The 26,297-nt window shown below is 40.7% G+C and overlaps 2 protein-coding genes across 6 annotated transcripts in view; one reads left to right on the forward strand and one right to left on the reverse strand.

Moving 5' to 3' along the window:
• GPRC5B (G protein-coupled receptor class C group 5 member B) overlaps positions 1-12,498 on the forward strand; it is a 76,547-nt gene extending 64,049 nt beyond the window's left edge. Inside the window, exon 4 of one of the 2 annotated variants that reach the window (XM_075830186.1) lies at positions 9,300-12,498. In XM_075830186.1, coding sequence (XP_075686301.1) covers positions 9,300-9,353 — 54 coding nt within the window. In that variant the 3' untranslated portion in view covers positions 9,354-12,498. The remainder of the gene's footprint in view (positions 1-9,299) is intronic. The other variant, XM_075830185.1, reaches the window with a different exon arrangement.
• Positions 1-26,297, reverse strand: part of IQCK (IQ motif containing K) — a 98,735-nt gene that overhangs the window by 7,747 nt on the left and 64,691 nt on the right. Inside the window, exons 8-9 of one of the 4 annotated variants that reach the window (XM_075830190.1) lie at positions 20,955-21,066; positions 20,700-20,815 (exon numbers count right to left, since the gene is read on the reverse strand). In XM_075830190.1, the coding sequence (XP_075686305.1) occupies positions 20,745-20,815; positions 20,955-21,066 (183 nt within the window). In that variant the 3' untranslated portion in view covers positions 20,700-20,744. Of the gene's footprint in view, positions 1-19,932; positions 20,816-20,954; positions 21,067-26,297 lie in introns of those variants that run through there. The other 3 variants (XM_075830191.1, XM_075830192.1, XM_075830188.1) reach the window with 3 other exon arrangements.

The following is a 26,297-nucleotide window of genomic DNA, read 5'->3' on the forward strand; positions in this document are numbered from 1 at the left end:
AAAGGCCTTATACAGACAACCGTATTTTATGTCTGTGTGCTGTCCGTTGGAATAACGGACAGCACACTGACCCATGCAAATCAATCGGGCTATTCACACATGCATGTTTTTTCACTGCATTTCCTATTTTGGTCCATTTTCATGGACCCCATCGCCCAATGAAGTCTATGGGTGCATGAAAAACACAGACAGCACAAGGACGACATCGGTGTGCTGTCCGTTTTCCACGCATTATTTGCTAAAGAAATGATGAGAAAAAAAAACAGGAAGTGCAGAAACACGGACGTGAAAATACCACACAGAAAGCACACTGATGCCACACAGAACTTAAATGCATGAAATACACAAACGCAAAACGGACACGCTCGTCTGAATAAGGCCTCATGGTTATAAGATTGCACTGGGCATGATAAATACATTTATGTCATTGGTGTGGCCTGTAGTGTTTCTGGTTTAATACAGCAATGCCACGAGAAAAACAAAAATGTATATTGTGGTTCTCATGCATCTAACATCTGATCTCAGGTGCTGCCAACATCAAGACTCACCATGAGCATCTTCTACAAGGAGGACCCTCAATATAAGTAGAGGTTATCTAAACTAGAGAACCCTTTGAAAGTTCTCATTCTGAGCAAAGGGAAATACTATATACATAGTTGTATATAGATTTATGTCTTAATGGAAAATACAATACATTGTATTAATAAGAAGCATTACAAGTTCATTACTCAAAGCATTATTAAAGATATTCAACATTTTACTTGGCATGTTATAAATGTGTTTAGCAAGATTTTCAAAAGGGAAATTTTCATTGAATGGGTTGTCCAGGAGTACCGGGTACAGAACTAGAGCTATTGTGTAACGTCCATGGCCGCGGACAGTCGGGATTACTCACCCCTCGACCATGGTCTGGTGAGCTCTGGCCCACATCTCCTCCCCAGCGCTCACTTCTGCTCCAATCTGCTGTGTCCCGTAGGGTGCTCGCACACGCTTGCGTCTGGCCCTAAAGGACAAGTGCGCGCACATGTAAAATATCATTAATTAGCCCATGATCACCCTGGACTAGAAGAAGGGCCCTGCCCCTTTGCTCATTGCCTGAGCGTTGTTGTGTTTTCCTATGTTAGTCTTGCAAATGGTCCCTTAGTTTTATCTTGTTCCCGTTGTTTCCTGTGCCCTGCTACCTGTGCCCTGTATCCCGTGCTATTTGTTCCTGTGCCTTAAACCTGTTGGAGTCATGTTGTGCCACCAGTTCCGCCTGCTGTGTTACACCACGTCTGGTGTCTGCTGTCTAGGTCCCATTTGAGCCTAGCCGTTGCTACTGTCTGAACAACTACACGTATCCTTATGCTTGGACTATTTATATATTGACTTAGTACTCTGTTGGCCAGCTGCTATCCCTCTACGGCGGTACGGCCCAGTGGGTCCACATACCCACAGTTCGTGACACATTGGATGATGTAAGTGTGACATGGTCATATGGCCAATGAATATGATGGCAGCATGGGCAGGATTTTTTTTAACCAGTTAAAGGGGACAACTGATGGCCTATCCACAGGATAGGTCATCAGATAATGATCGGTGGGGGTCCGACACCCGGACCCCGCACCGATCAGCTGCTCTGGCTGCCTCCGGTCACCGGATGTCTATGCCAGAGGCAGATGGCTCCAGTCACGGAATAGGCCAAGCTGCAGTACTGCCGCTATACATTGGTCGGAGCCATCTGCTTCCAGCTCCAAGTACTGCATACCCTGCATAACTCCAGAGCAGCTGATCAGTGCGGGATCTGGGTGTCGCATAGGTCATCAGTTTTCTGTGCCTGGACAACCCCTTTAAGGAATGCCCACTGTATATATAAGGCACGGGTTAAAGCTTGCTACCAAGTAATTGGGCAGCTGAATTTCCGGTGCCCAGCATTCAGAGTCTGCCAGGGATCCTGGAGAGAATACAGAAGCGGTTTCACCACTTTTTTCTACTCTTTACTCACGTATACAGCGCTCAATGAGCGCCGCTGCCTCTATTGGTCACATGATGCCGGTAGTAGTAGGCTGATGCTGGGTCTAACTAAACCCCAACACAGCAACAGTGGCAATAGTCACTATAACAGCGCTGACTTCCCCTATAACTGGGGCTGCTATGCATCGCCAGTTACAGTGAAAACGTATAATGCAAAAAAATGAAATAATAAAGTCCCCCAAAGGTCCTTTCTGACCTTTGAGGGACAAGCCAGAATAACAACAACAAAAAAATGCTCCCCCCCACCAATCATTGTCGTAGCGCTAGCCCAGCCCTGACCCAAACACTCTTAAAATAGACAAGTACTATATCAAAATTTATGGTAGACAATGAGGATCACAAATAAAACATCTATTTTAGGGTAACACTATATTATTTCCTGAAAACATTAGCTAAAAAAATAAGAATAGTTTTTTACAATTTTTTTCAAACTATAAGCCTAAAAATGCTAAAACAGAAAAATGATGTGTATAAAAAAGATTAAAAAAAGAAACCTACATTGATCACGAAAAAATACAATGCAAAAATCACGTCGCTAGCCCAGCAAATAAAAAAGCTATAACCGTTTAACTAATGCGTGCTAAAAATGGTGAGACGGTGCTTGGTCCTGAACTGGTTAAATATATCTGTTATTTTTCTGTTTCCAGCATGTTAACTGTCACTAGTATAATACCTACATACACCCAGACAATCCCTTTAAGATCAAATTACCGCCAAACAACAACATACATTAATCATGTAATAGTTCGATTGGTTGTTCCTGAGCCATGGACTATGTCTGTTATCGAAACCCAGCCCTCTAATGTAAAAAAGGCCAAACTACAATACCAGACACTGTCCAGTATCAGCATAACTGTAGGAGATAACTTTAGATGTAGATAATGGCCATGGTTTGTAAAAAAAAAAAAACACTAAAAAAAACGACAGCTATTATTGTATTATTTTATTCACTTCCAGGTAGGAAAAGTTGAACCTAGAAGCTGATAGAATGCATGACATTGGGACGCCTAATGTATATAAGGTTAGAGGACTGTGTGTGGCTGCAGGTGGGGGTCTCACGTTAGATATCCCATAAGTGGCACTTATAATAACATAATTAAAGGGATTTTATGAGATTAGAAAATAAGGTCTGCATTTTTTCCCAAGAAACAGATTTCTTGTCCATGGGCTATGTCTGGTATTGCAGCTCAACAATACGAGACACACCAATGGACAAGTGGTGCTGTCAAACTGGGAAAGAGTCAATAGGTGAAGATGAAGAAGAAATACCGAATTAATGCATTGGCATAGGAAGAGAAGGAGAGACGGGACTATGGAAGTGTTGGGGGGCAGAATGAAAGGAAGTAAAGCGTGGGAAGGAAGCAATGGAGGGAAGAAATGACTGAAAAAAAGAAGTAGGGAAGGGAGATCGGAAAGTAAGGAAGAAAGAGAAGTTGGCAGGCAAGAAAGGAAAAGGGAAAGAGGAGAGAAAGAGAAGAAAAACAATGTACAGGAAGGAGGGACAAATAACAAGTAAGTAGGGTAGAGTAAAAGTTGAAAAGCCAGAGATATGGAGATTGTCAAGAAAAAAGAATGGAATTCTTGAGAACACAGTGATGAGCTCAGCTCAAGGTTAAAAAGATAAGCCAAAGGTTTTAAGAAATGTTCCATATCTGCACACTGGGACGGTTTACACAACATTATGGAAAAAAGTGCAAGCAAAAGATTGGTAGTTCATGTTTTCGGGAGCTTTTGGCTTCAGCATTGGATTACACAAAGGCAACTTCTTTTTGTATTGAGGTCTACCCAGCAATCAGCTGCTTCTGAAATCCCCTTTGACCTGCTAGAATACATGAACCGGCCCAGTCCTCCAGGGATAAAGCCACTGATACATAGCACCTCTCGCCTCTGGCTCATAGAGGAGGGACTCCCCTTTATGAGGTCCATAAGTCGTAATAGGGCACAACCCCTAAAATCCACTCCATTAGAATGACTCAAAACTAAGAAGTCAGTCTCAAAGCGGCAGAGTCCTGTCATGGGTAAAGAGCAAAGATGTTGAGTAGGTAATCGATAGATTGTGTTTGGTGTTCGTGGTCTGTTCGTGGTCTGCATCGGCCAGTGGTATAAAAGGTTTTGGTAAGTCGTCTCTCTACGGGATGGGACTAAGCTCTGGGCACCGAAGCTGGTATGGCCATTGCACAGCCCTGAGGCCGAATATCTAATAGCATTGGACTTTTCTTTTCAACATGTGTACTAATAATTATTACTTAATGCATGTTGGAATACCAGAATTTCTCCCTTAATCCTCATTACAAATAATATAAATCGTCCCCGCAGTATAGAGAAGACGGTTTTTCTTTCAAGCGTAAACACTGATAATTGGCTTCATGCCATCCCCATTCTGAAATGTATTTCCAGCATCACGAGAGCCTGTACTTTGCAAGAGTATTTCTGCTGAGTGCACTGTGATTTTCCACATCAAAGAGAAGACTTTGCTGCTAACAGAATACCCCAGAGGTGACTGACTGCCTGGATAACATGGAGCTCTGATGTTTGTAACTGGGAGCATAGTTCAAACACTGATATACTTTGTGACCATTACATCTATTTTTCTCTCAATAAGCCGCTCTATTTCATTTGACAAATGCTTTATTACCTCTTGTTAGTGTCACATTACCGTACCCGTTGTAAAGCTGAGGAGGTGTCGATTTGGTTGAAGTGCTAATCAGTTATACAAAAGAAAATCTGAACAATTAGATAATAATGTAGGCACTGCATAAAAAAGACATAAGAGTAATATTATTTTTTTTAGTCACCATTATTTAGAGCAGGGTCGCAGATACAGGGGGGTCAGAGGTTGCAGTTGCACCCGGGTCCTGGTACATGAGGGGGCCCAGAGACCCCTCTGCCACATAAGAAGACACCAGTATTCTAGTTGATACATGGTAGGTACTGGGAGGGTCTGTTACAGATTTTACAATGGGGCCCAGGAGCTTCAAGTTACACCTTTGATTTAGAGTCTGCTGGTACATTTGATTCATCACTCTCTAGAGGTAAAATGGAACGGTCCTAGACCATAAAGAGGGTCTGTAACCATATCCGACCTCAATTAGTGAGAAGAAAAAGGGAATATTAATTGGGCCAGTTGTGTGAAATTGTTGGAATTCTTATTATATTGCGATACATAAAGACTCCAGTTATTTTGATAGTAATGTTTTCTCTCAGGGAATTAGGAATTGGGCATGGCTTCCATTCATCTAGGACCTCGTCTCCCCCATGTACTCCTATCTATGGAAAGCAGATTAACAAACCATATGGGCTCCATTTTGTGCACCTCCTTACACCCTAGGTCTTGGGAAAAACAAGATACTAGTAATAAACCCTATAATTGATATGGATTTATGGCGAACGAGGCTCCAGCTCATATTGTCCCCATTCCACTTTTTGAGTGTGAACCTCCCCACAGGTACCTCAAGTTACCAAACAAGGGAGATGGAACCTTCTGGGGGTGCACTGCCTTCTTAGCCACAAGAAAATAAAAAAAGGGCACGGAGAAGAAATGCTGGGCCCTCCTATCTTGAGAAAGTGGGTTGTGGGCACATGGACCAGGATAGAGGCACCATCTTGATTTTTGCTATGGGGATCAATCTCCTTATGTATTATTTTGTGAGGAAGATAAGGGTTGGAGTAAAGAAAGTGAAGCTGAGGTGGCGATAACAGGGCAGCAGTCTGCAGCAGCTTGTGATCCAGATTGTGCAGTATTAACGGACAATTCCAGCTTGAGGCACCTTGAATACATAGAAAAATTCTTCAAGATGAAAACTGTGACTAATAAAACAAAAAAGGCGGAATATGTTTAGTGATTTAAACATTTTATGATAATTTTGGAAATTGAGTTGGCCAATGTATATTTTTATATGTTATTTAGCTCAGAAATAAATGTTTCCCTAACTATTTTGTGGTGAAGTGAACCAGTAGCTATTGCAGATAGAGAATGACTTCTTCGAGTAGATTGCTGTACTGGACTTTGTAATTTGAGATCCCTACAAGACTGCGCAGCTGACACATTCTGTCTAAGGTCGTAACTTCAGTCTCAAAGCATGTCATATGTTTGTTGTATGAAACATGTTATACTCCACTTTGAAAAGTCACGTGGTCTGCTATTTATAGAGGGATGATCTGACCCCAGCATTTAAGTGACTTTTCAGATGATAGAGATTTACATGGAGAACAGTAGTCCCTTCTATTGAAATACTGACCTCAGGATCACAAGATGAGCTTTGTCAGGATCTGCGAGAAGTTCTGGAGTGATGGCTCTAGCGGTCCCCTGATTAGCCGCTAGAGCCGTCATTTAGAGCTGGGAGTCAGCCGTGCCAGGGATATCAAACATTGGTTTCTCGGTCAAGCAACTTGCATGTCAAGAAAGTGATGTTTAATTCCCCCGGCGCATATACCACTAAGACTGGAGAACAGAGAATGGCACTTGCCACCACCGCATCGGGCCAATAAAACGTCAGTTTCTCGGTCATGCAAGGTTTGTATGAAATGCTCTCCCCTATATAGATCTGTCAGCAGTTTTGAGGCCTCAAAACTGCTGACAGATTCCTTTTTAAGGGATTAGAAAACAGGATCTGCTTTTTTTATTTTATTTTTTTAGAAACAGCACGACTCCATGGGCAGTGTCTGGTATTACAACTCCATTCACTTCAGGACAACCCCTTTAGGTACCACCCTATATTGGAAACTGCCATCGGGGACTGTTGTCAGGCCCCTGTATATATTAGATTGTTGGCCGTACTTGCTAAAATCAGTGAGTTTGGTCTATCTTAATCTAATCTGTGTAGCCATCTTAAAGTTTATCTTTATTGCTGTGTAGTTACATAAAATCTATTGCTGTCAATAAGTAGCCCTATCAAGCTGGGGAGGGGCCTAAGGCCCTTTTAGACGGGCAGATGATTGGCTGAACAAGCGCTCGTACAAAAGCTTGTTCCCAATCACTGCCCTGCGTAAACGAGCCAACAATCGAGAAAATGCTCTTTGGTTGACAGACTGCATCGTTTATGCCACCGAAAAAATGATCATATGTCAGCAGCACATCTCCCTGTGTAAACAGGGGATGTGCTGCCAACAATATGCAAACTGTATGGGGATGAACGATCGCATTAACATTTGTTTGTCCCTATACTCTCGATCGCTGTTCCATGTAAATGGAGCAAACGATCGCCGGTCAACATGCTGTTATCATTGATCGCCGCTCGTTACCGGGGATAAAATCTGCCCGTGTAATAACACCCTGAGTGTTTTTAACTGAATTACTAACAGTAAATGTTGAAAGATACAGTGAAGGAAATAAGTATTTGATCCCTTGCTGATTTTGTAAGTTTGCCCACTGTCAAAGTCATGAACAGTCTAGAATTTTTAGGCTAGGTTAATTTTACCAGTGAGAGATAGATTATATTTAAAAAAAAAAAAGAAAATCACATAGTCAAAATTATATATATTTATTTGCATTGTGCACAGAGAAATAAGTATTTGATCCCCTACCAACCATTAAGAGTTCAGCCTCCTCCAGACCAGTTACACGCTCAATCAACTTGGTGCCTGCATTAAAGACAGCTGTCTTACATGGTCACCTGTATAAAAGACTCCTGTCCACAAACTCAGTCTGACTCTAACCTCTACAACATGGGCAAGACCAAAGAGCTTTCTAAGGATGTCAGGGACAAGATCATAGACCTGCACAAGGCTGGAATGGGCTACAAAACCATAAGTAAGACGCTGGGTGAGAAGGAGACAACTGTTGGCGAATAGTAAGAAAATGGAAGACATACAAAATGACTGTCAATCGACATCGATCTGGGGCTCCCTGCAAAATCTCACCTCGTGGGGTATCCTTGATCCTGAGGAAGGTGAGAGCTCAGCCGAAAACTACACGGGGGGAACTTGTTAATGATCTAAAGGCAGCTGGGACCACAGTCACCAAGAAAACCATTGGTAACACATTACGCCGTCATGGATTAAAATCCTGCAGTGCCCGCAAGGTCCCCCTGCTCAAGAAGGCACATGTACAGGCCCGTCTGAAGTTTGCAAATGAACATCTGGATGATTCTGAGAGTGATTGGGAGAAGGTGCTGTGGTCAGATGAGACTAAAATTGAGCTCTTTGGCATTAACTCAACTCGCCGTGTTGGGAGGAAGAGATATGCTGCCTATGACCCAAAGAACACCGTCCCCACTGTCAAGCATGGAGGTGGAAACATTATGTTTTGGGGGTGTTTCTCTGCTAAGGGCACAGGACTACTTCACCGCATCAATGGGAGAATGGATGGAGCCATGTACCGTCAAATCCTAAGTGACAACCTCCTTCCCTCCACCAGGACATTAAAAATGGCTCATGGCTGGGTCAGCATGACATTGACCCGAAACATACAGCCAAGGCAACAAAGGAGTGGCTCAAAAAGAAGCACATTAAGGTCATGGAGTGGCCTAGCCAGTCTCCAGACCTTAATCCCATCGAAAACTTATGAAGGGAGCTGAAGATCCGAGTTGCCAAGCGACAGCCTCGAAATCTTAATGATTTACAGATGATCTGCAAAGAGGAGTGGGCCAAAATTCCATCTAACATGTGTGCAAACCTCATCATCAACTACAAAAAACGTCTGACTGCTGTGCTTGCCAACAAGGGTTTTGCCACCAAGTATTAAGTCTTGTTTGCCAAAGGGATCAAATACTTATTTCTCTGTGCACAATGCAAATAAATATATATAATTTTGACTATGTGATCTTCTGTTTTTTTTTTTTATATAATCTATCTCTCACTGGTAAAATTAACCTAGCCTAAAAATTCTAGACTGTTCATGTCTTTGACAGTGGGCACACTTACAAAATCAGCAAGGGATCAAATACTTATCTCCTTCACTGTAGCTGCCCCCAGGATCACTACTGTATCTCACATATCTTTAGGAGTGGGAATCTCCAGAAACATTTACGTACATATGTGTGAATGATGTTGACCGGCTCCATTATAGGCTGCAGTTGCTTATTCTATTTTAGATTGTGGTCCTTTAAGATGTACTTGCATTTCCTTCCAATAATGCTGATAATACACATAATATTGCCGTGTGTTCATCCTATAACCATTACATTGGGTTTTGTCAACTGTTTTAGCACAAGATGATTATGTCTCCTCTAATGTCCATGTGAAGTCAGCACCATGCGTGGAGCTTGGATTACCACTGTGCTGATGCACACATATATCTCATCTCGAATGTCTTTACTTAATAGCAGGTTTGTTAAACCATTAATTAGTTTGTCTTGTTATATCCTATCTTACATAACAGGATATCCTGCAGTTCATTCTGAATCAGAAAGACGGAGCAAAGAGCCAGGTCTGAAGATGGGATATACCTTAGGCGTGTTAATCGTATGGCCAAAATGAAGACGAACACATCATCTGAAGAGGAACAATGTCGTGTGAGAATTCTCACATAAACTTTTTCAAGTATTTTAATACCAACCCCTTTTGGTTGGGTTTTTACAACTGTAAAATGCTCAAGCATGTTCCTGATATGTCTTGTAGTGCACAAACATATAACATTTGATATAAAGTCATTACATTGAAAATGTATGTAAACATATCCTAACCACACGATCAAACATACTACAACATTTTGCGTACCCAGGCATTCTAATGAGGCACAATTTTTATAATTTGGTTGTTATTTACACACAGGCAGCCATCTTGGAAAATGAGCCATGTTTTCAACCTATATATTTATATGAAACAAGTGACATAGTGAGACATAAAGCACAAAGTAATTCATTGATTCAAATTGTCACAAATTTTAAGAAAATTGAGAGGATGCATTGTCAAGAATATTGTTTTGGCCATTACCTTATTACCTATCTTACTATTGGTAAAATAGTCTACTGCCTTCATGTGATTGGTATTGGCAAACAACATTAGAGCTTAGCTTAATGTATATGAGAGCTATATTCACACTGGCTTCCATTTATAACAGGATGGGTCTGTCATCCAGAAAATCCAAACAGTCAGAGACAGACCCCGCTGACTTGTAATTGCGTCCATAGGGGTTCTATTGGTGTTTACATAATTTTGACACCAATAATTTTGTCAGAGACTCTGAATGGTAGTGTGAACAGAGCCTATCCGGTTGTAAAGGTTGCACTCTCACTTACATCCTCATACATATGATACGTGACTGCTCTGCACATATACCAGAGCTTATGAAAAGCAAAGCCTACCATTAAAATGTTCCTCCACTTGCAGTAATTTGTACCCAACCAATTTTTATACAGGCATCTGGAGGGCATTGGGCTCAGAAAAAATGGTTAGGTCACCCACCTTTCATCCAACATTTTTTTGGGCAACTTACCTCCTGGAGGATTCAGTCTATGAGCAGACAATAATAAATCTATTCAAAACCATTCTAAGGTGCCCATACACATTAGACACAGCTCAGCCAATTCCCCCCCATTTCAACTGGATCGGCTAACGATCTTAAGTGTATGGGCGACGCCAATCTCTTCCCTGTGGCAGATGTCGGGAGAAAGAAGGATAGGCCATGTTGGATTTCAACATGCCTGTTCCTTTTGAGATAAGCAGCTGCCAGAAGTGTCTAACAGCAGTATTTTTCCCTCCTCACAATGACATAAACATGCATGCATGACAGAGCCAAGCGCATGCATGTTTATGGGGGAGTCGGAAGAAATAGCTGTTATTTAATGTGTATGGCCACCTTTAAATTAATGGCATCAACATTGATACTACTGACATAGCGTAATGAAGATAAACCAAGACTTTATTCCACCACACCACATCCAGACCAAGAAACAGGGTTCTCTGAGACATACAAAAGTGTAAAAGTTGCTGTGACAATGACAATTATTTTCCACCCTGACCTGAAGATTTCTGATGTGTCTATTGCAGGCTAACCCAACTGGATGTCATGCACATTCACAGTAGGCTTATTAATACCATAGTCTGCTTGTTGTGAGCAGCAGAATAAGTTTGGCCATCTTTAGCCACAAGGCGATGAACAAAATCAATCAGATGGCAAAGGGGTTGAGATCTAAATGCCCTCTAACGGTTGATCTGCAGTCAGAGCATACGTTTGTCACAAATGGCAGGGTCCCTAAGATTTCCTTTTTTCTGCTATTTCAGAAGAGGGAATAGTTCTGACAAAGAAAGAAAGAACAATTTCATTAACCAGTTGAGGACCGCCCACTGTATACATGGCATGGGTATAAGTTTGTTGATGGAGCAATTGGGCAGCTGAATGTCAGGCGTTCGGCAACCAGAGGCTCCAAGTGATCCTGGAGAGAAGATAGAAGCGTTTTTTACCGCTTTTGTCTTCTCTGTACTCCCGTAGATAGCACATAATTAGTGATGAGTATAGAACAGAGACTGGTCATATAATCGCCAGGATGCCGGTAGTAGGAGGCTACTGCTAGGTCTAACTAGACCTACCACGGCCCTAACGGTGACAATAGTCACTCTAACAGGGCTGATTTCCCCTGCTGTGCAGTCCCAGTTAGATTTGAGAAGTATAGTGAAAAAAATAATAATAAAGTCTCCCAAATTAATTTTCTGGCCTTTAAGGGACAGGTCATAATAACAAAAAAATGTAAGTAAACAAAAAACGAAAAATAAATAAAATAGAAATTACACATAAAATACCTCCCAAAAAATCTGTTTTACCAATCATTGTCTTAACGCTAATACTGACCTAATTACCCTAAAATAGACATGTAATATATTAAAATTTACAGTAGACAATGAGGATCACAAATAAAAAAGTCTATTTTAGAGCAACATTATATTATTACCAGAAAAAAGTAAAAAAGATAGCTAAAAAGGAAAAAAGCATTTTTTTTTTTTAACTATAAGCCTAAAAATGCTTAACATGCAAAAAATTATGTTTTTTAAAAAATCACAAGAATTTTTTTTTGCATTGATCAGGAAAAAACCATTGCAAAAAATTACGTTGCTAGCCCAACAAATAAAAACGTTATACGCTGGTAAACTAACTTGCTAAAAATTTTAAAACAGTGCCTGGTCCTGAACTAGTTAAACTGTATATTATATAAAACATTCATACATAAAATATATTCAGTCCTGTAGATATAGGGCATCATGCATCAAAACAGTTCTGGTTGCCCATAGCAACCAATCAGAGCATGTGTTTTTATGAAATAAAGTTTTAAAGTGAAAGCTGAACTCTGATTGGTTACAATGTTAAAATGGCTGCTTCTGTGGTAATATTGGCGCAGCTGGAAACACTAGTATAGGATTTTTGCTCCAAGATTCCTAATTCGTAACAGAAAATGAGCAAAAATCTTAAAGGGCTTCATCGGATGTTATGAATAAAGTTATTTCAAACACCCATATAACATGCTCATACCCGATACTATACTAGGGTTTGTATACAAATATGTAAGCCTTGGGACAGTTTTATAAAACTGTCCAAGAAAAATTGTCTTTGTTTCCCACAGCAACCAATCACTGTGCAGCTTTCATTTCTCATAATGTTCTTGAAAAATGAAAGCTGCACTCTGATTGGTTGCTATGAGCAACAAAGACCATTTTTCTTTTAGACAGTTTCATAAATCTGCCCCATAGTGGTCACATCCGGGAATGTAATGTGTCTCTTACCAGTGAAAGAGACTACGTGACATGCCAGATGCCAGTGCCCGGGTCCCGTAGCGGGCACGAGCGTGCGCGCGCACAAGACTTTTATGTTTAATTAGCCCATGAGCACCCTGGACTATATGAAGGGCCCAGCCCCTTCCTCCCATGCCTGAGCGTTGTTGTCGTATCCCTAGTTTGTCTATGCAAATGGTCTCCTAGTGTCTTCCAGTTCCCAGTGTTTCCCGTACCTGTATCCTGTATCCCGTACAATCCTAGTCAAGTGCCGTGCTGAAGTCGTGCTGTGCTGTATACCACGCCTGTCCTGCTACACCACGCCTGACGTCTGCCTGCTGCCTAGTCCCAGCTGAGCCTGCCTTGCTACTGTCCGAGCTGCCACAGGTACCCTATACGAACTATAGACTGTTACCTGCACCCTGTTGGCCAGCTGCCTTACTGCCAAGGCGGTACGGCCCAGTGAGTCCACGAACCCAAAGTGACATACAGAAAACCAAGGGTGAAGAGGAAGGCAGAGAGGGAGAACTCTTTGCAGCCACGTTTTTTCCTGTGGATCTTCAAACAGCTTAGCTGTATGTGTTCTGCTCTTCCTCTGCCTCCCTCCTCACCCCTGGTCCTCCATAGTCACATTCATGCTTACAACCCCTTTAATGTTGCCACAGAGTGTGGAATCGCGACAATGCGCTGTATATATTAAACAATTATAAGATTATAATAATGTAGATACCTAGTCCATAAATGTGCTGTAAGTAAACAAGCAACGTCCCGTTACCTGTGATCCGTGACATCTAGTATCTAGATCTCAATACCGTAATCTCATATAATATTCAATAATCTCATAGTAATATAAAATGATGGCAGCTGAATTAGAAAAGCACAAAGGTAAGACGGAATTTAGCACAAGTATTTACATTACAACTAGGGATTAGTGAAGAAATAACCTTATGTAGTATAGTATAAAGACTAAATATATAGGAATATTTTAGGCAGGTAGTCATATAAATGGGAGCATCTTCTTATGTTTAAGTGTATTTAGCTACTTGTATTCCATTATGGTGAATCCCAAGGCAAGAGAGAACCGGTACAAGTAGTCAGGATCCGGTCACCCATCTGTATGAAGTGATAGTCTCTCTGCTGTATGTTGTAAATTCTAGCAGAGGTAGTATTTATTTATACAAAGGACCATAATAGCACTCCGTGCAACTCCTAAGTCCGTTATAGCCCAGAGAAAGCAGGCAAGTAGATCACTACGTTACCAGACTCCAGGAAAGTACGTTTCTGGTGGAGAGTAGATCAACTTTCTCCGGGACAAAAACTTAGGTTAGGAAAAAGTCCAACATGTCATACCAGCACTTGTAAAGCTTCTGTATTTTTAATATGACAAATAAAAACAGATCCTTAGTGCAATGTGTAGAAGTAAACGGTCTCTAAAGCTGAATCCGCCTATAAGTGATCTCCTTACATCTCCGAGTAACCTGTCTGCGGATCACATTGCTGGGGAGTCGGGACCATAAGTCTGGGGCTACGCTAGTTTCAAAACTATAAAGCCACTAAAACCCTTCAGCGTAGCTCACAGTTTTCCATTCTAAGGTCCTTTCAGATTAATGATGGTGGTATAAAATTTGATACACAGCTTTTTTTTTACTGAATGCATCTGCACTTTGAGGCAGTCGCCTTACCAAATGGAACAGTGGTCAAGGGACCAATGTTCTCCTGATAGGTGGGGTGAACATGAATCTTAATATTCCAGAAATATACCAAACTAGATGCCTACTTTCTTCAATATGTGTCAAGTGCCACCCATACTTAATCACATCAGAAGGTTGTAATTAATGTCTATAATATTTTTATTTGCCTTAGTACATTTGGAGCGGTTCCTGCTCTATTTTGCATTATTGTTGTCTTTTGTGAGTACTGTCTTGCAGTACTGACTCAATGGTCCATCAGCCAAAAATAAAAGTGTATATATATGTGTGACCCCTTAACCCCAAGGACAGCTGATCAGGGCCTATTAGATATTGATGAGGATGATTGGTAAAGCTGTAAACTTGAGGCCCACACACAATCGTATTTGGGATCCGTATTATATATATGGGGCCATGCATATCCCCATATAATAGTATACGGATATCGCATCATGCTATTAGACCGTGTTCTGCTGCAGAATCACTGTTTTTAGTGCTTCTGAGGAAAAGCATGGTCCATAAAACGGCAACCCACATATAACTATGCAGGCCACAATATGGTTCCGTGCCACGCACGGCTTTATGGGTCATGTGAATGAGGCCTTAGAGTGTTTCCAATGTATGAAGCATTTTCAGAGCAAGGAACCAATAGTCCAGCAAACCAAGCATGAAATGCTAAATTTAACAAGTGTTGACTGGAGGTTAAGTAGCAGCTTTGGGTTACGCCTTGCCCAAAAATTGGTGAAGATATTGAGCAGCTTACCCAAGATACCTGTATGTGGCTGTAAAATGAACAGAACAGTAATCCAGGTCATTAAAGGGAACCCGTCATGTAGAACATGGTGTCCTATCTGTAGGCCGCATGTTATAGAGCCGCTGGAGCTGAGCAGATTAATGTATAGTTTTGAGCAAAAAGATTCAGGATACCCTGTAATTTATTCTTTTAAATCCCTGCTCACTGTGAGCCAGAGTCCAGCGGGCGGTCCCAACCTTTGATTGACAGCCTTCCCTGTTTGAGAAAAACAAAAAACGGGGTTTAAAATGAAGTGTGCCTGCCATACTAATGGTTCCCCTCTCCTTATAGATTACTTTTGACCAAGCAGTAGCTCAAGAGCGATCATGTGATTTGGTCCAGGACTTCATAGAGGCAGAAAGTTTTTTTTCTGGCCGGTTGAGGCAATTGTACCCACAAGTATAGTTCTGTTAGGACATCATACTATTGCTATGACTACATATTTCTATTACTGTGATAAATTATATTTCATACTGTTGCATTGGATTTATTTCTCCACTAAGTTCAACTGATCCAATCACTGTAAGGGTGTGTGTTTTATTATAACCTACATCACATTTTGATGTTTTTGAACTTTTTGATGTAGCAGGTGCCTACAACTACCGGGAGAATGGATTCTCTGTGCTCAATACTTTTGAGATTGCAGCCCATTAATGTACTGGGAACTACATATTGCTAATACTAGTTCCCATGGAACAGATAGGATGCATTAAGACTGATCCACTGTGTAAGCAATAGGATTCATTTACTAACATTGCATTTCAGAACAACACTTTCAGTAAACTGTAATATCCAATCTGTCATTTGCTTTCATTGTCCGTCTTACACCCAACAGTTAAAAAAAAGTTCTTGCTAAATGGCTTCTGTGCTTTAGTGCAATGTTATCAGTGTTAGTAAATGAGCATTAGACAACGCATTTCATTATCCTCAGTGCCCATGTAATGTTAATGATCATTTAATCAGCCAATTGCCAAAGGTAATGAATAATAATATTGTATTTTTTCATATCGCCATTCCATTTTTAAACTGTATGGTATCTCAAATGTTATGATGCTGTTGACAAGCATGTGCATGTCGTATGTTCTTGCACTGTATTCTGGGAACTTCTTGTTAATGTTACCCAAAATTCACAACTTCCACTAAATGGTTGGGAGCATTGTAATTAGCGGGATGTTTCTATTCAAGAATGCTTTTGATTTTGTATAAACATAATGTAAGAGTGATTCTGTGATATTCATTACAATAAAGATTTTATATAAACTGTTCGTGTTATGTTATTCTATTATGATATATAATTTTTTAAAAATATTATTTTACAAGGTGGAGCAGCATGAAAAACAAGCAAGTCACACTCAAGGGCCTACTTATGTGGTTGAATAAAGGTTAAATGCACCCTTAAAGGGTTGGCTCTTAAAGACAGTCCCTTTTCAGAGTGAAGTCAACTCTTTGAGCAGCCAATCACCTTGTGTATAGGACTATAGGTTCATACAGCACCAGATATGTGGAAGGATGGGGCTTAGCATGGATAGGGGCCCAACCCGAAGATGAGTATAAAAGAGTATCCGGCACACCAAGTTTTGAAATAAAAGGTATTTTTATTTTGTTTTTAATGCCAGTGGCAGAGTGCGACATTTCGGTCATAAGTGACCTTCATCAGGCACTGAGCCATGCTGGAAAACTGTATAGATGAGAGCTAGTGGTGCTGATAGCGGCTGGTCGCACTCTGCCACTGGCATTAAAAACAAAATAAAAATACCTTTTGTTTCAAAAATTGGTGTGCCGGATACTCTTTTATACTAGGCAACCAATCACCGTGGGTCCATCTTTAGAAACCCCCAGAAATCAGTTGCTATTGCCAGGGAAGCAGCAGCCAACCGTACATTTTCCGTGCAACTACAGGGGAAATGTAGTATTACGTGGCGGCTATTCAAATGAATAGCTGACCATGTAATACATAAACAAACCAAGCATGTCTCAATCTAAAATGTCCTTATGTTCTAATAGCCTATATTAATAGGAGTTATCTTGATAAGTCAACATTAATTAAAATATGTTAGAAGTTATCTGTGGAGGCCCGTAGGCTTTCTTCGATTACTAGAACAAAGGGGCTACAGCTATCTGACAAATGCTGTATCCCTTCAGCTTCTGTCTGAGGTTTCCATAAGGAAGATGATGGAGTATTGATTTCAAATCAGTTCTGTATCTCCAGGCCATCAGTTTGGCCTGGAGATACAGAAATCTCCAACTGAACTCAAAAGATGAAAACTGGGTCATTCATCTTCTGACACATCTCTTACCCTTTAAAGCAGTTCTCTAAACAAGAGAGGGCAAAACTTACTCAACAATGAAGTAAAAGCCTTTTATTATTCCAATTATAGGTATGTAGCATTTGATATACCATATTAAGATACGTTTAAGGGTACAATTACTTTACAACCGCAGAACAACAGACTCAGAACAGATCACTCAATAAAATCTTGTATGCCGTTTACAACCTCTTCAAAAAATGTGTATTGTATACATACCTTGAACTTTCCCTAACAAAAATATGGGAAAAAAAACAAAAACAGACCATGACCGGGTGCTCCTTTACTATAAATAGTTGCTTAACTCCGCCCACTGTGCTAAAACTCCACCGATTGTGGTTTCTTAAAGAAGAACTATCATAATTATTCTATAAAAGGCCCTGAAGAATACATGCCCAAAGATACATGTAACAAAACAGTGGCACTTATGTGTGTAAATGTGTTCATATTGATGTGGATGATGATTTGGCCTTATCTAACATTACTGGGAGTTCGGCTTTAAAATTAAGGTTGTTAGGAGGTGTATATACTTTCAACAAACTATTAAAAAAGTTTTAACATTATATTGTGTATATTCTAGCTCCACTTTTCATCATTTTACAATTTCCAAGAACAGCAGCTAATAAATTAAATGAATGTGACCGGCCAAATTAAGTAAAGATAAAGAGACCAGGGAGCGTATCAAAGAGGTGGCCTCAAATTCTGCAGTGACGGTGATGGGCATAATCTGAAAACGTCAGTGGCCAAGGTGCAAAAATGATCACAATTTATGGCTAATGGCCATCTGAAATTGAGACTGTAACAATATTACAGAGGAGGGAGCTCCAAGATTTGTGTGTAGGAAACAAGTTAGGCTCTGTTCAAATTACGGTAAAGACCTACTTTGAAGGTAAACGGCAGGAGGATCTCACAACGTATCGCACTGTATAGGCATACAGACGGAAACGTTGTTAATAGGCTAGCATTGAAGAAAAATATATAACGTATCAGTATAGAATAATGTAGTCTGATATGCTATTCTATACAGCAGAAAAGAAGGTATGCCGATGAAAACAAGGGCGTTGTACGCCAAATGGATACTCTTTTGGCATACACCTGATTAATAAAGGCCTATGTTTATGTTCGGTGTATACGCCGGAAGCTTTCTTGGCGCATATGCCTAACATAGGCTCTACTCACCCTGCGTTCGCTGTTTACGTCAAAGCAATATGTCGGGAGAATTTCCTGACATGTACCGTCGAAGTATGCCACTGTATAGGCATACAGTATCTTACATCGCTCAGAGGCTTCAATTGTAAGAAAATGTATACCGCACGGTATAGTGGTATACTTTTGTTTACTGGATTCCCCTGTATGAAATAGCTTAGTTTATGAAGTATACCTGTTTATCAACGTATACCTGCCCTATGGATCATTTTGGCATTCATTGGGTGAATATCGCCCCATGAATAAGTTTGCAGTGTGAATAGAGTTATCTATGATGCTAGGAGTCCCTGCCTCCCTGCAGGAAAACGGTCCCATACTGTAATCATGTTTTCATTACAGGACAGTATTCACGCGGAGAGGCAGTGACTCATAGAATCATGGATGACTATGATGCTAGAAATTCGGCTCCTTGGAACTGTGTTCGGTCTGGGAAATACGGCCAACATACGGTCTGTATCTCACGGATCGAACACAGCGGTGTGAAGCCAGCCTAAGTATAGTAAAGATAGTACAGAGCATATAGATAGTAGATAATATAGATTTACTGATATGAGATGGACATTACTGTAGATTTGACAGTAAACTGGAACGGCTTCACTAAACATAATGCAAAAGGTTTGATCAGCAACTCAGTATTAGACATGATGGCCATACGGCAAGTCACCGCTAGACATGCAGAAAAGCCTATGAGACAGACACAAATATCGAGTATACATATGAGGTCAGGAAAAAACAGACGGATTGGGCATCATCTGCATATAGATGGTATTTAGTGCCAAGAAAACTGATTATCTCTCCAAGCCGAAAACTAAATGCAAAAGGGATAGCGCCCAGAACCAATTATTGATTGACAGAAAGAGAACAATCTGTAGATGAGATCCCTGCTGCGTGAAATGACCACACAATGATCTATTGGATAAATCACTGGCAAAATGTCCAGGGGGAAGGGAATTAAAAAGGATCTAAAAGTCTACATTTTTTAAGAGCAAAGTATTTAAAGGGATCTACTAGTGTTATCCATACATTTTTAGGGAAGTTCTCAGAAGAAACGGTCAATTGGGGAAGGAATTTTATAATGAAAAAAAGCCAGCTTAACTAGCTTTTTTTCATTTTTTGGGGTTGGGGGCGCTGTTTTCTAGAGGTATACTCGTCCGCAGATGTTAGATACATCCATATTTATCTGTCCACATATCCTAGACAAATGCACTTGTGTCTGTAAAAAAAACATATCCCCCCTCTCTGATCAGTCTGTGGTAGTGTGATTATAATAGAATATATACAGGGACTATATTAGCAGTACTACACATGCTTTGTTAGTTTAGCCACGTTTATTAAAAAGTGTAGACCCCTTTTACACACATCAAATGATATAATATTAGAACAGCCATTTATTTAGAAATAAAGTATATGTCCTTTTAATAAACCATTTGTCAATGAATATATTACACCGTGCTGCCACACTAAAGCTGGCCATACATCTTGGACAAGTTGAGTGTACTGGCCATACACTTATTCTCCCCTCCCTATTCCCTCTGCTAGCAAAGCGTTCATGGTGAAATAGCTGCTGGCCAGCTTTAGTTGTATAGACATTCAACATGCTACCCGACAGCCATTGCGGAGGTACAATCAACGAAAAAAAAGGGGGAGAAGCAGGATCTAACGGGCGCCTTTAGATCCTTCTTCCCCCCCCCTTTTTTTCATTGGATGATCTCTCTTGGTCTCGAATACATGGTCTGCAGGTGGAGCAGCAACCACGCCAATCGAAGGACCGGCCTTATACCTACATGTGCATCCCAGAGTTGTGCCTGTTCGTTGCACAACTTGGTTTGGTGAGTGCGGCTCCTTCCATTTAGAGAATATTGGTATCGATTGTTTTATAAATATTACACGCTGGAGCGCTTTAAATTTTATTTGTTGTTGAGGTACATTCAGGCCGCCCCCATACAAGTTTGATTGTCAATCGATCTAGCCAAAATTTGTTGGATCGGCCATCCATTATCTTGGTATCAAGTGTATGGCACGCTTAAGTCCATTTCTCCTGCCCTCACCTACATTGTTCAAGAAAACTATTTCTGAGATCTTGAGTGCAGATGTCCATTAGATTGGGGGATTAACAGTGTCAGTCACCACAGGACTAAGCGTCACTCCCCTTCCAGCTGATTCTGTTGCTACACAAAAGAAGAAAATGGGAGTAAAACATGGCCATAAAATAGAGACAACAATAAAGTGCATTTTGACTAGAAAACTTACTTTGTTAGTCCAAAAATTTTAGATCCATTTTACTTAGACCTTGTATACAGAACGTACCTTTTGATTCCTGTTTTTCCCAGAATTCTTGAACTTTTTTATTAATATCTTTATTTTCTCTGAGATCTTTTTGCCATTGGCGTAATTCTTGGACCTCTGGATCACAGCGTACCTAGTGAAAACAAAGTAAAATAAAATATATTGCTGTGGCCTCACGTCCCCTCTTAGTCAGAGCATCTACAAGCTTGCCAAAAGGTATAGCATGTGCCTACAGTACAGCTAAAATCATTGAAGGGGTCAATTTAATATACAAAGAATTATAAAAAAAAAATCCTGCTTCAATGTTATGAAAAAAGGTTGCGCCTGTTATGAGGGACGTCTTCTCTACAGCATTTTTGGAACTTGTCATAAAGTAGATCAACCAACACAGACGTGAGACATAAGGGTCCCCGGGCAATTGCCGTGTTTGTGCAGTAGCAGAATGCCATTTGTATTCACACAAGCGCTTGAGAAGTTCAAAGTGAGAAGAATAACAGAGATGCTGATAGAGATACTAGTCTAGTACGAAGAAAAGCAACAGGAGAGAAGATTTATACATTATAGCCACAGTACTGGTGATATGGAATGAATTGCAAATTCTCAATAAAAACAACATACAATAAGTATATAATTCATATTTTTTAACGTAAAATTGTGGTAACTCTGCTCTCTTACTGCCTCAAAAAAAAACTATTCTTCAATGTACAACATAATAGGCAAGGAAAAGTGGCACTGCTACAGAACTACTGTTTTTGCAGTTGGTGCACATGGTGTGGCACTAATACATAGGCATGTACAGTGTTTGGCGAAAAGTACAATCGGCCAATGAATACTTCCCTTCCCCATGTTAGTAAGTGCTATTGAGTTTGTTGATGGCATCGACGTGGATACTACCGTAGAAGTTGTATACTGTCAGCTCCCTGGTATGGTACAACAGGTCCAAAATGTGCATATACATATAATTAAAAAAAGCTTTTTTACCTAAAAGTGCAGGTTTACTTTAATACATACTTTATGTACAAAAAATGGCCATGTATGTAGAGGACGACTTGGTAAGTCACAAATGATTTCACTAAAGAAGATAAAAGTTAAAGGAACACTTCAGGCAAAATTGATACACTGTGTTACATCTAGTGCAGGGGTCAAGGGGGCGGTGAATTACTCCGGAATGCCAAAAACTATTCTGGGGTTATTCACTACACCCCCAGGCCTTGATCGAGGTGTGAATATTTTGTTTGGAGTGTTCTTTTAATATATTTTAACTCTTTTCATTTTACCAACTACAAGCAATAACTAGACCCCTACTAATGCAAAAAATGAAGGGACCACAGCGGCTTCTGCTTTTTCCAAGGCTTTGCTACTCCAGATGATGCGCCGGTTTTTAAGAGGTGATGTTTTTAGCAAAAAAACAGAAGTAGCCACAGCAGTTTACCAAGGGCAGTAGCCCCTTTATTCTAGGCATCAATGGGGGTGACTGTGGTCAGACCACAACCAATCAGACATTGTCGGCATCTCTAACAGTGCTCCGGTCTAAAAAGGTGACTGACTCTATAGTCTATAAATCAAGGAGTCAATTAATAATTTTATTTGCTACTTATGCAATTCCCTAAAATATTCTTTAGGCCTCATGCACACGGGGTTGCACGTGTCATTATGTGGTGCCTCTGCAAGACACTCTACGACAGGGATATTGCTTCAAGGGAAGGTTAGTTCCGTAATATGAAATTAGAGGATAAAATGACACCATATTTTGTGTCGGATACATGAACAACCTCTGTTTGTACCGTATGAAATCAGAGGCTTATGGAGGTACAGCAATGGACCGTGTAAAAAAGCACAGATCAACGAGACAGCTCGTTGATCGGCGCTCGTTTGCTCCTTTCACAAGGAGCTAGTATGGGGACGAGCGCTCATTACTCCAATCGCTCGTCCCCATACATTTGTATCATCTCGACAACGCGTCTCTCTGTTTACACAAGGAGATGTGCTGCCCACAACGATAATATTTCCGGCATTTAAAACTATACAATCAGCCGATGAACGAGCGTTTGCTTGTACATCAGCTGATCGTTGCCCTGTTTACACAGGGCAATGATCGGGAATGAGCGTTCTGCGAATGCTCGTTTGCCCGATAATTGGCCGGTGTAAAAGGGCTTGAAGGCCTAATGCATGGCCGGTTAATACATCCATCTGCCTCAGGCTTTAAAGTGTCTTGAATTCTGAGCTTCACTTTAAATTATTTCTGACTTGAGATACTTGACATTGGGGTCTTGCTATAATGGAAAATAGGCGGTTACCTAAGTATTTATTAGATACCACGACTTATAACAAGAGCCCTGGTACACAGATTGCTATGACCTGAGCGAACCTTGTGGTGTTAATGTTCTATTAAACAAATCATAATAGCAAGAAGCTGACTTTTCCTTGGAGAATTCATAAATTTTTCCCAGTGTAGTGTATTGCAATGACAAACTGGAGCTACATCAGACATTCAGGGCTGTTATATAATGCTGGCTGTCATGAATTACTCAGTGACCTGACAATATTTCATTATCAATGCTCTGCTGGACAAGCTACGCAACGCGCACACCACAATCTCATGTAATCTCCCTGAGAGGAAATACATTTACATCTTCCAGTTGCTAATTATATATTTTCTTGTTTCTGCCCTCATTTGAATGTACTCGGAGCCCCTTATAAATTATTTACAATTAATGAATGATGAAAAGTGATATGTCTAGAATTCAGTAGACAGAGTAAAAGAAGATAATATCGGCTTATCAGACCAGATTTAATGCAGTTTTTTTTGCAGAGCTATGAATCCCAAATTCTCATAAAACCTTTAAAAAAAATAAATGCATGAAAAGAACAATTACATTTCCATTAGTGTAAGTAAAGCTTATTCTCTGCGAGATCTCTGCTTGTTTTCCCCAACTGGAAACATTAAGGGTATGTTCACAGGCACTGTTTTCAGACATAATTTGGGCATTTTACGCCTCGAATTACGCCTGAAAAAACGGCTCCATTACGCCTACAAACATCTGCCCATTGCTTGCAATGGGTTTTACGATGTTCTGTTCCCACGAGGTGTAATTTTACGCATCGCTGTCAAAATACGGCACGTAAAAAGACGCCCGCTCAAAAGAAGTGCATGTCACTTCTTGAGATGATTTTGGACCGTAAAATATGGCGCGAAAAACGCGAGTTGCTACAAAAACGTCTGAAAATCAGGAGCTGTTTTCGCCTGAAAACAGCTCCTTATTTTCAAACGTTTTTGGTCACTGCGTGTGAACATACCCTTATTATCTGAATTCATTGGCTGAAACCCGGCCCAGACGCAGTCCTGCTCACACAGTTTCAGTGCTCGTAACAAGAGAAAGATGTGATAGACTTAGGGTATGTTAACACAGCCTATTTTTAGATGTTTTTCGGGCCGTAAACGCCCGAAAAACTCCTGAGAAAACGGAAGCAGAACGCCTCCAAACATCTGCCCATTGATTTCAATGGGAAAAACGGCGTTCTGTTCCGACGGGCCGTTTTTTTACACTGCCATTTTTAAAAACGGCCGCAAAAAAGAAGTGCAGGTCACTTCTTGGGATGTTTTTGGAGCTGTTTTTCATAGACTCTATAGAAAACAACTCCAAAAACGGCTGTAAAAACGCAGTGAAAATCGCGAGTGGCTTCAAAAACGTCTGAAAATCGGGAGCTGTTTTCCCTTGAAAACAGCTCCGTATTTTCAGACGTTTTTAGTCTAGTAGATAAAGAGAAACACCTCCAGCTCACCTTCGTTGCAGATGTAGTTCTAGGGGTAGTCGTGCACGGATCCTTGTGTCGGCACACAGTAGACAAGACCAGAGAAAATTGGGTTTGGATCCAGCACAGACGATTCAATAAAATGGAAGGGATATTTCCAAGTTTAATGGGCCAGTATAATTGGCAAGTTAAAATCAGGAATAAAGAGCACAGCGTGACATCCTGATAGTGTAGGGAAAAAAAGTGATAATGGTAGATAGGAAGCCTACGCGTTTCAGACGCTGCGAGCGTCCTTAATCATGGCTGAAGCCATGATTAAGGACGCTCGCAGCGTCTGAAACGCGTAGGCTTCCTATCTACCATTATCACTTTTTTTCCCTACACTATCAGGATGTCACGCTGTGCTCTTTATTCCTGATTTTAACTTGCCAATTATACTGGCCCATTAAACTTGGAAATATCCCTTCCATTTTATTGAATCGTCTGTGCTGGATCCAAACCCAATTTTCTCTGGTTTTTAGTCTAGTGTGTGAATATACCATTAGGCTCATTGGAGGGTTCGTTCAGTGTCTCCATCGCAAATTCTGTCAGATTTGACTGGAAGAATAGTGCTGCTGCATAAGTCATTGGAGTTAGTCAGGTGCCGGTGGTATCTGGCACTGATCCAGCACTGCGTTATAAACGGAAACATGGCGTTTATACCCTACGTTTAGCATTGGGAAAGCTCCCGACGTAGACGCTAAACGTGTCCATAGGTCTCCATTAGCCTGACTGAGGCCAAAAAAAGAGTCATTTTGATCTCCGTTTTTTCGAAAGATGGAATAGCGTAGTAGACTACGCTTTTCCATCCCGCCAGATCCCGTGAGGTATACGTATTTTTAACATTGGGGCCTATGGGTGACAGATGCCACTGTATGGCATCCATCGCAGGCCTCCATTAAACGTATACGCAAGGAAGCTCCAGTGACGTAACTGTCCATATACAGACAGTATTTCTGAAGCATCCCAATGCAGCACATTGCTACGAATCCAACCAAAGTTGTGGTATTTTCACAGTCTCGCAATGTTGGTTGTTAAAAGACCATATAGGATATCTACAATAACTGCATTGTGGGAGTAAAGATGACGGATAAGGCTAAGCTGTAAGGTCACATGTCTGACATGAAAGTGGAGGTAAACAGCTGTCTGTTTCCAGGGGCAACCAGTTACATTTTGAAAGCACCTATGTATATGAGTGATTGAATTTTTAATGAAAGAAAAAATATATTTGAAGTCTATAGTTCACAAATGAACCCTGCCATTCATTTTGAAGCTATTGCTTCTTACAGAGTCATAGCTAGACTTTCCTTTACTCAATACAAATATTCATTTTGTTGCCTTATGCCTGTATTTAAATACCCTAGTCATGGCAGAGTGACTTGATGGTGCCCCCCCCTGGCAACGGGGGCACATGTCAAGCAAGTCACACGCCCCATCCACTCTAGCTATGCCCCTGTCTTCTCAACATTGTCTATGATCTCTTTCAGTCCCGGACAAACTTCAGGTGACATTTATCTTGTTTGTAAGGCCTCATGCACACATCCTTCCCCGTTTTCATGTCCGTTTAAAACG

This window comes from Rhinoderma darwinii, chromosome 6, assembly GCF_050947455.1.
Source record: "Rhinoderma darwinii isolate aRhiDar2 chromosome 6, aRhiDar2.hap1, whole genome shotgun sequence".
In the NCBI taxonomy this organism is placed as follows: domain Eukaryota; kingdom Metazoa; phylum Chordata; class Amphibia; order Anura; family Rhinodermatidae; genus Rhinoderma; species Rhinoderma darwinii.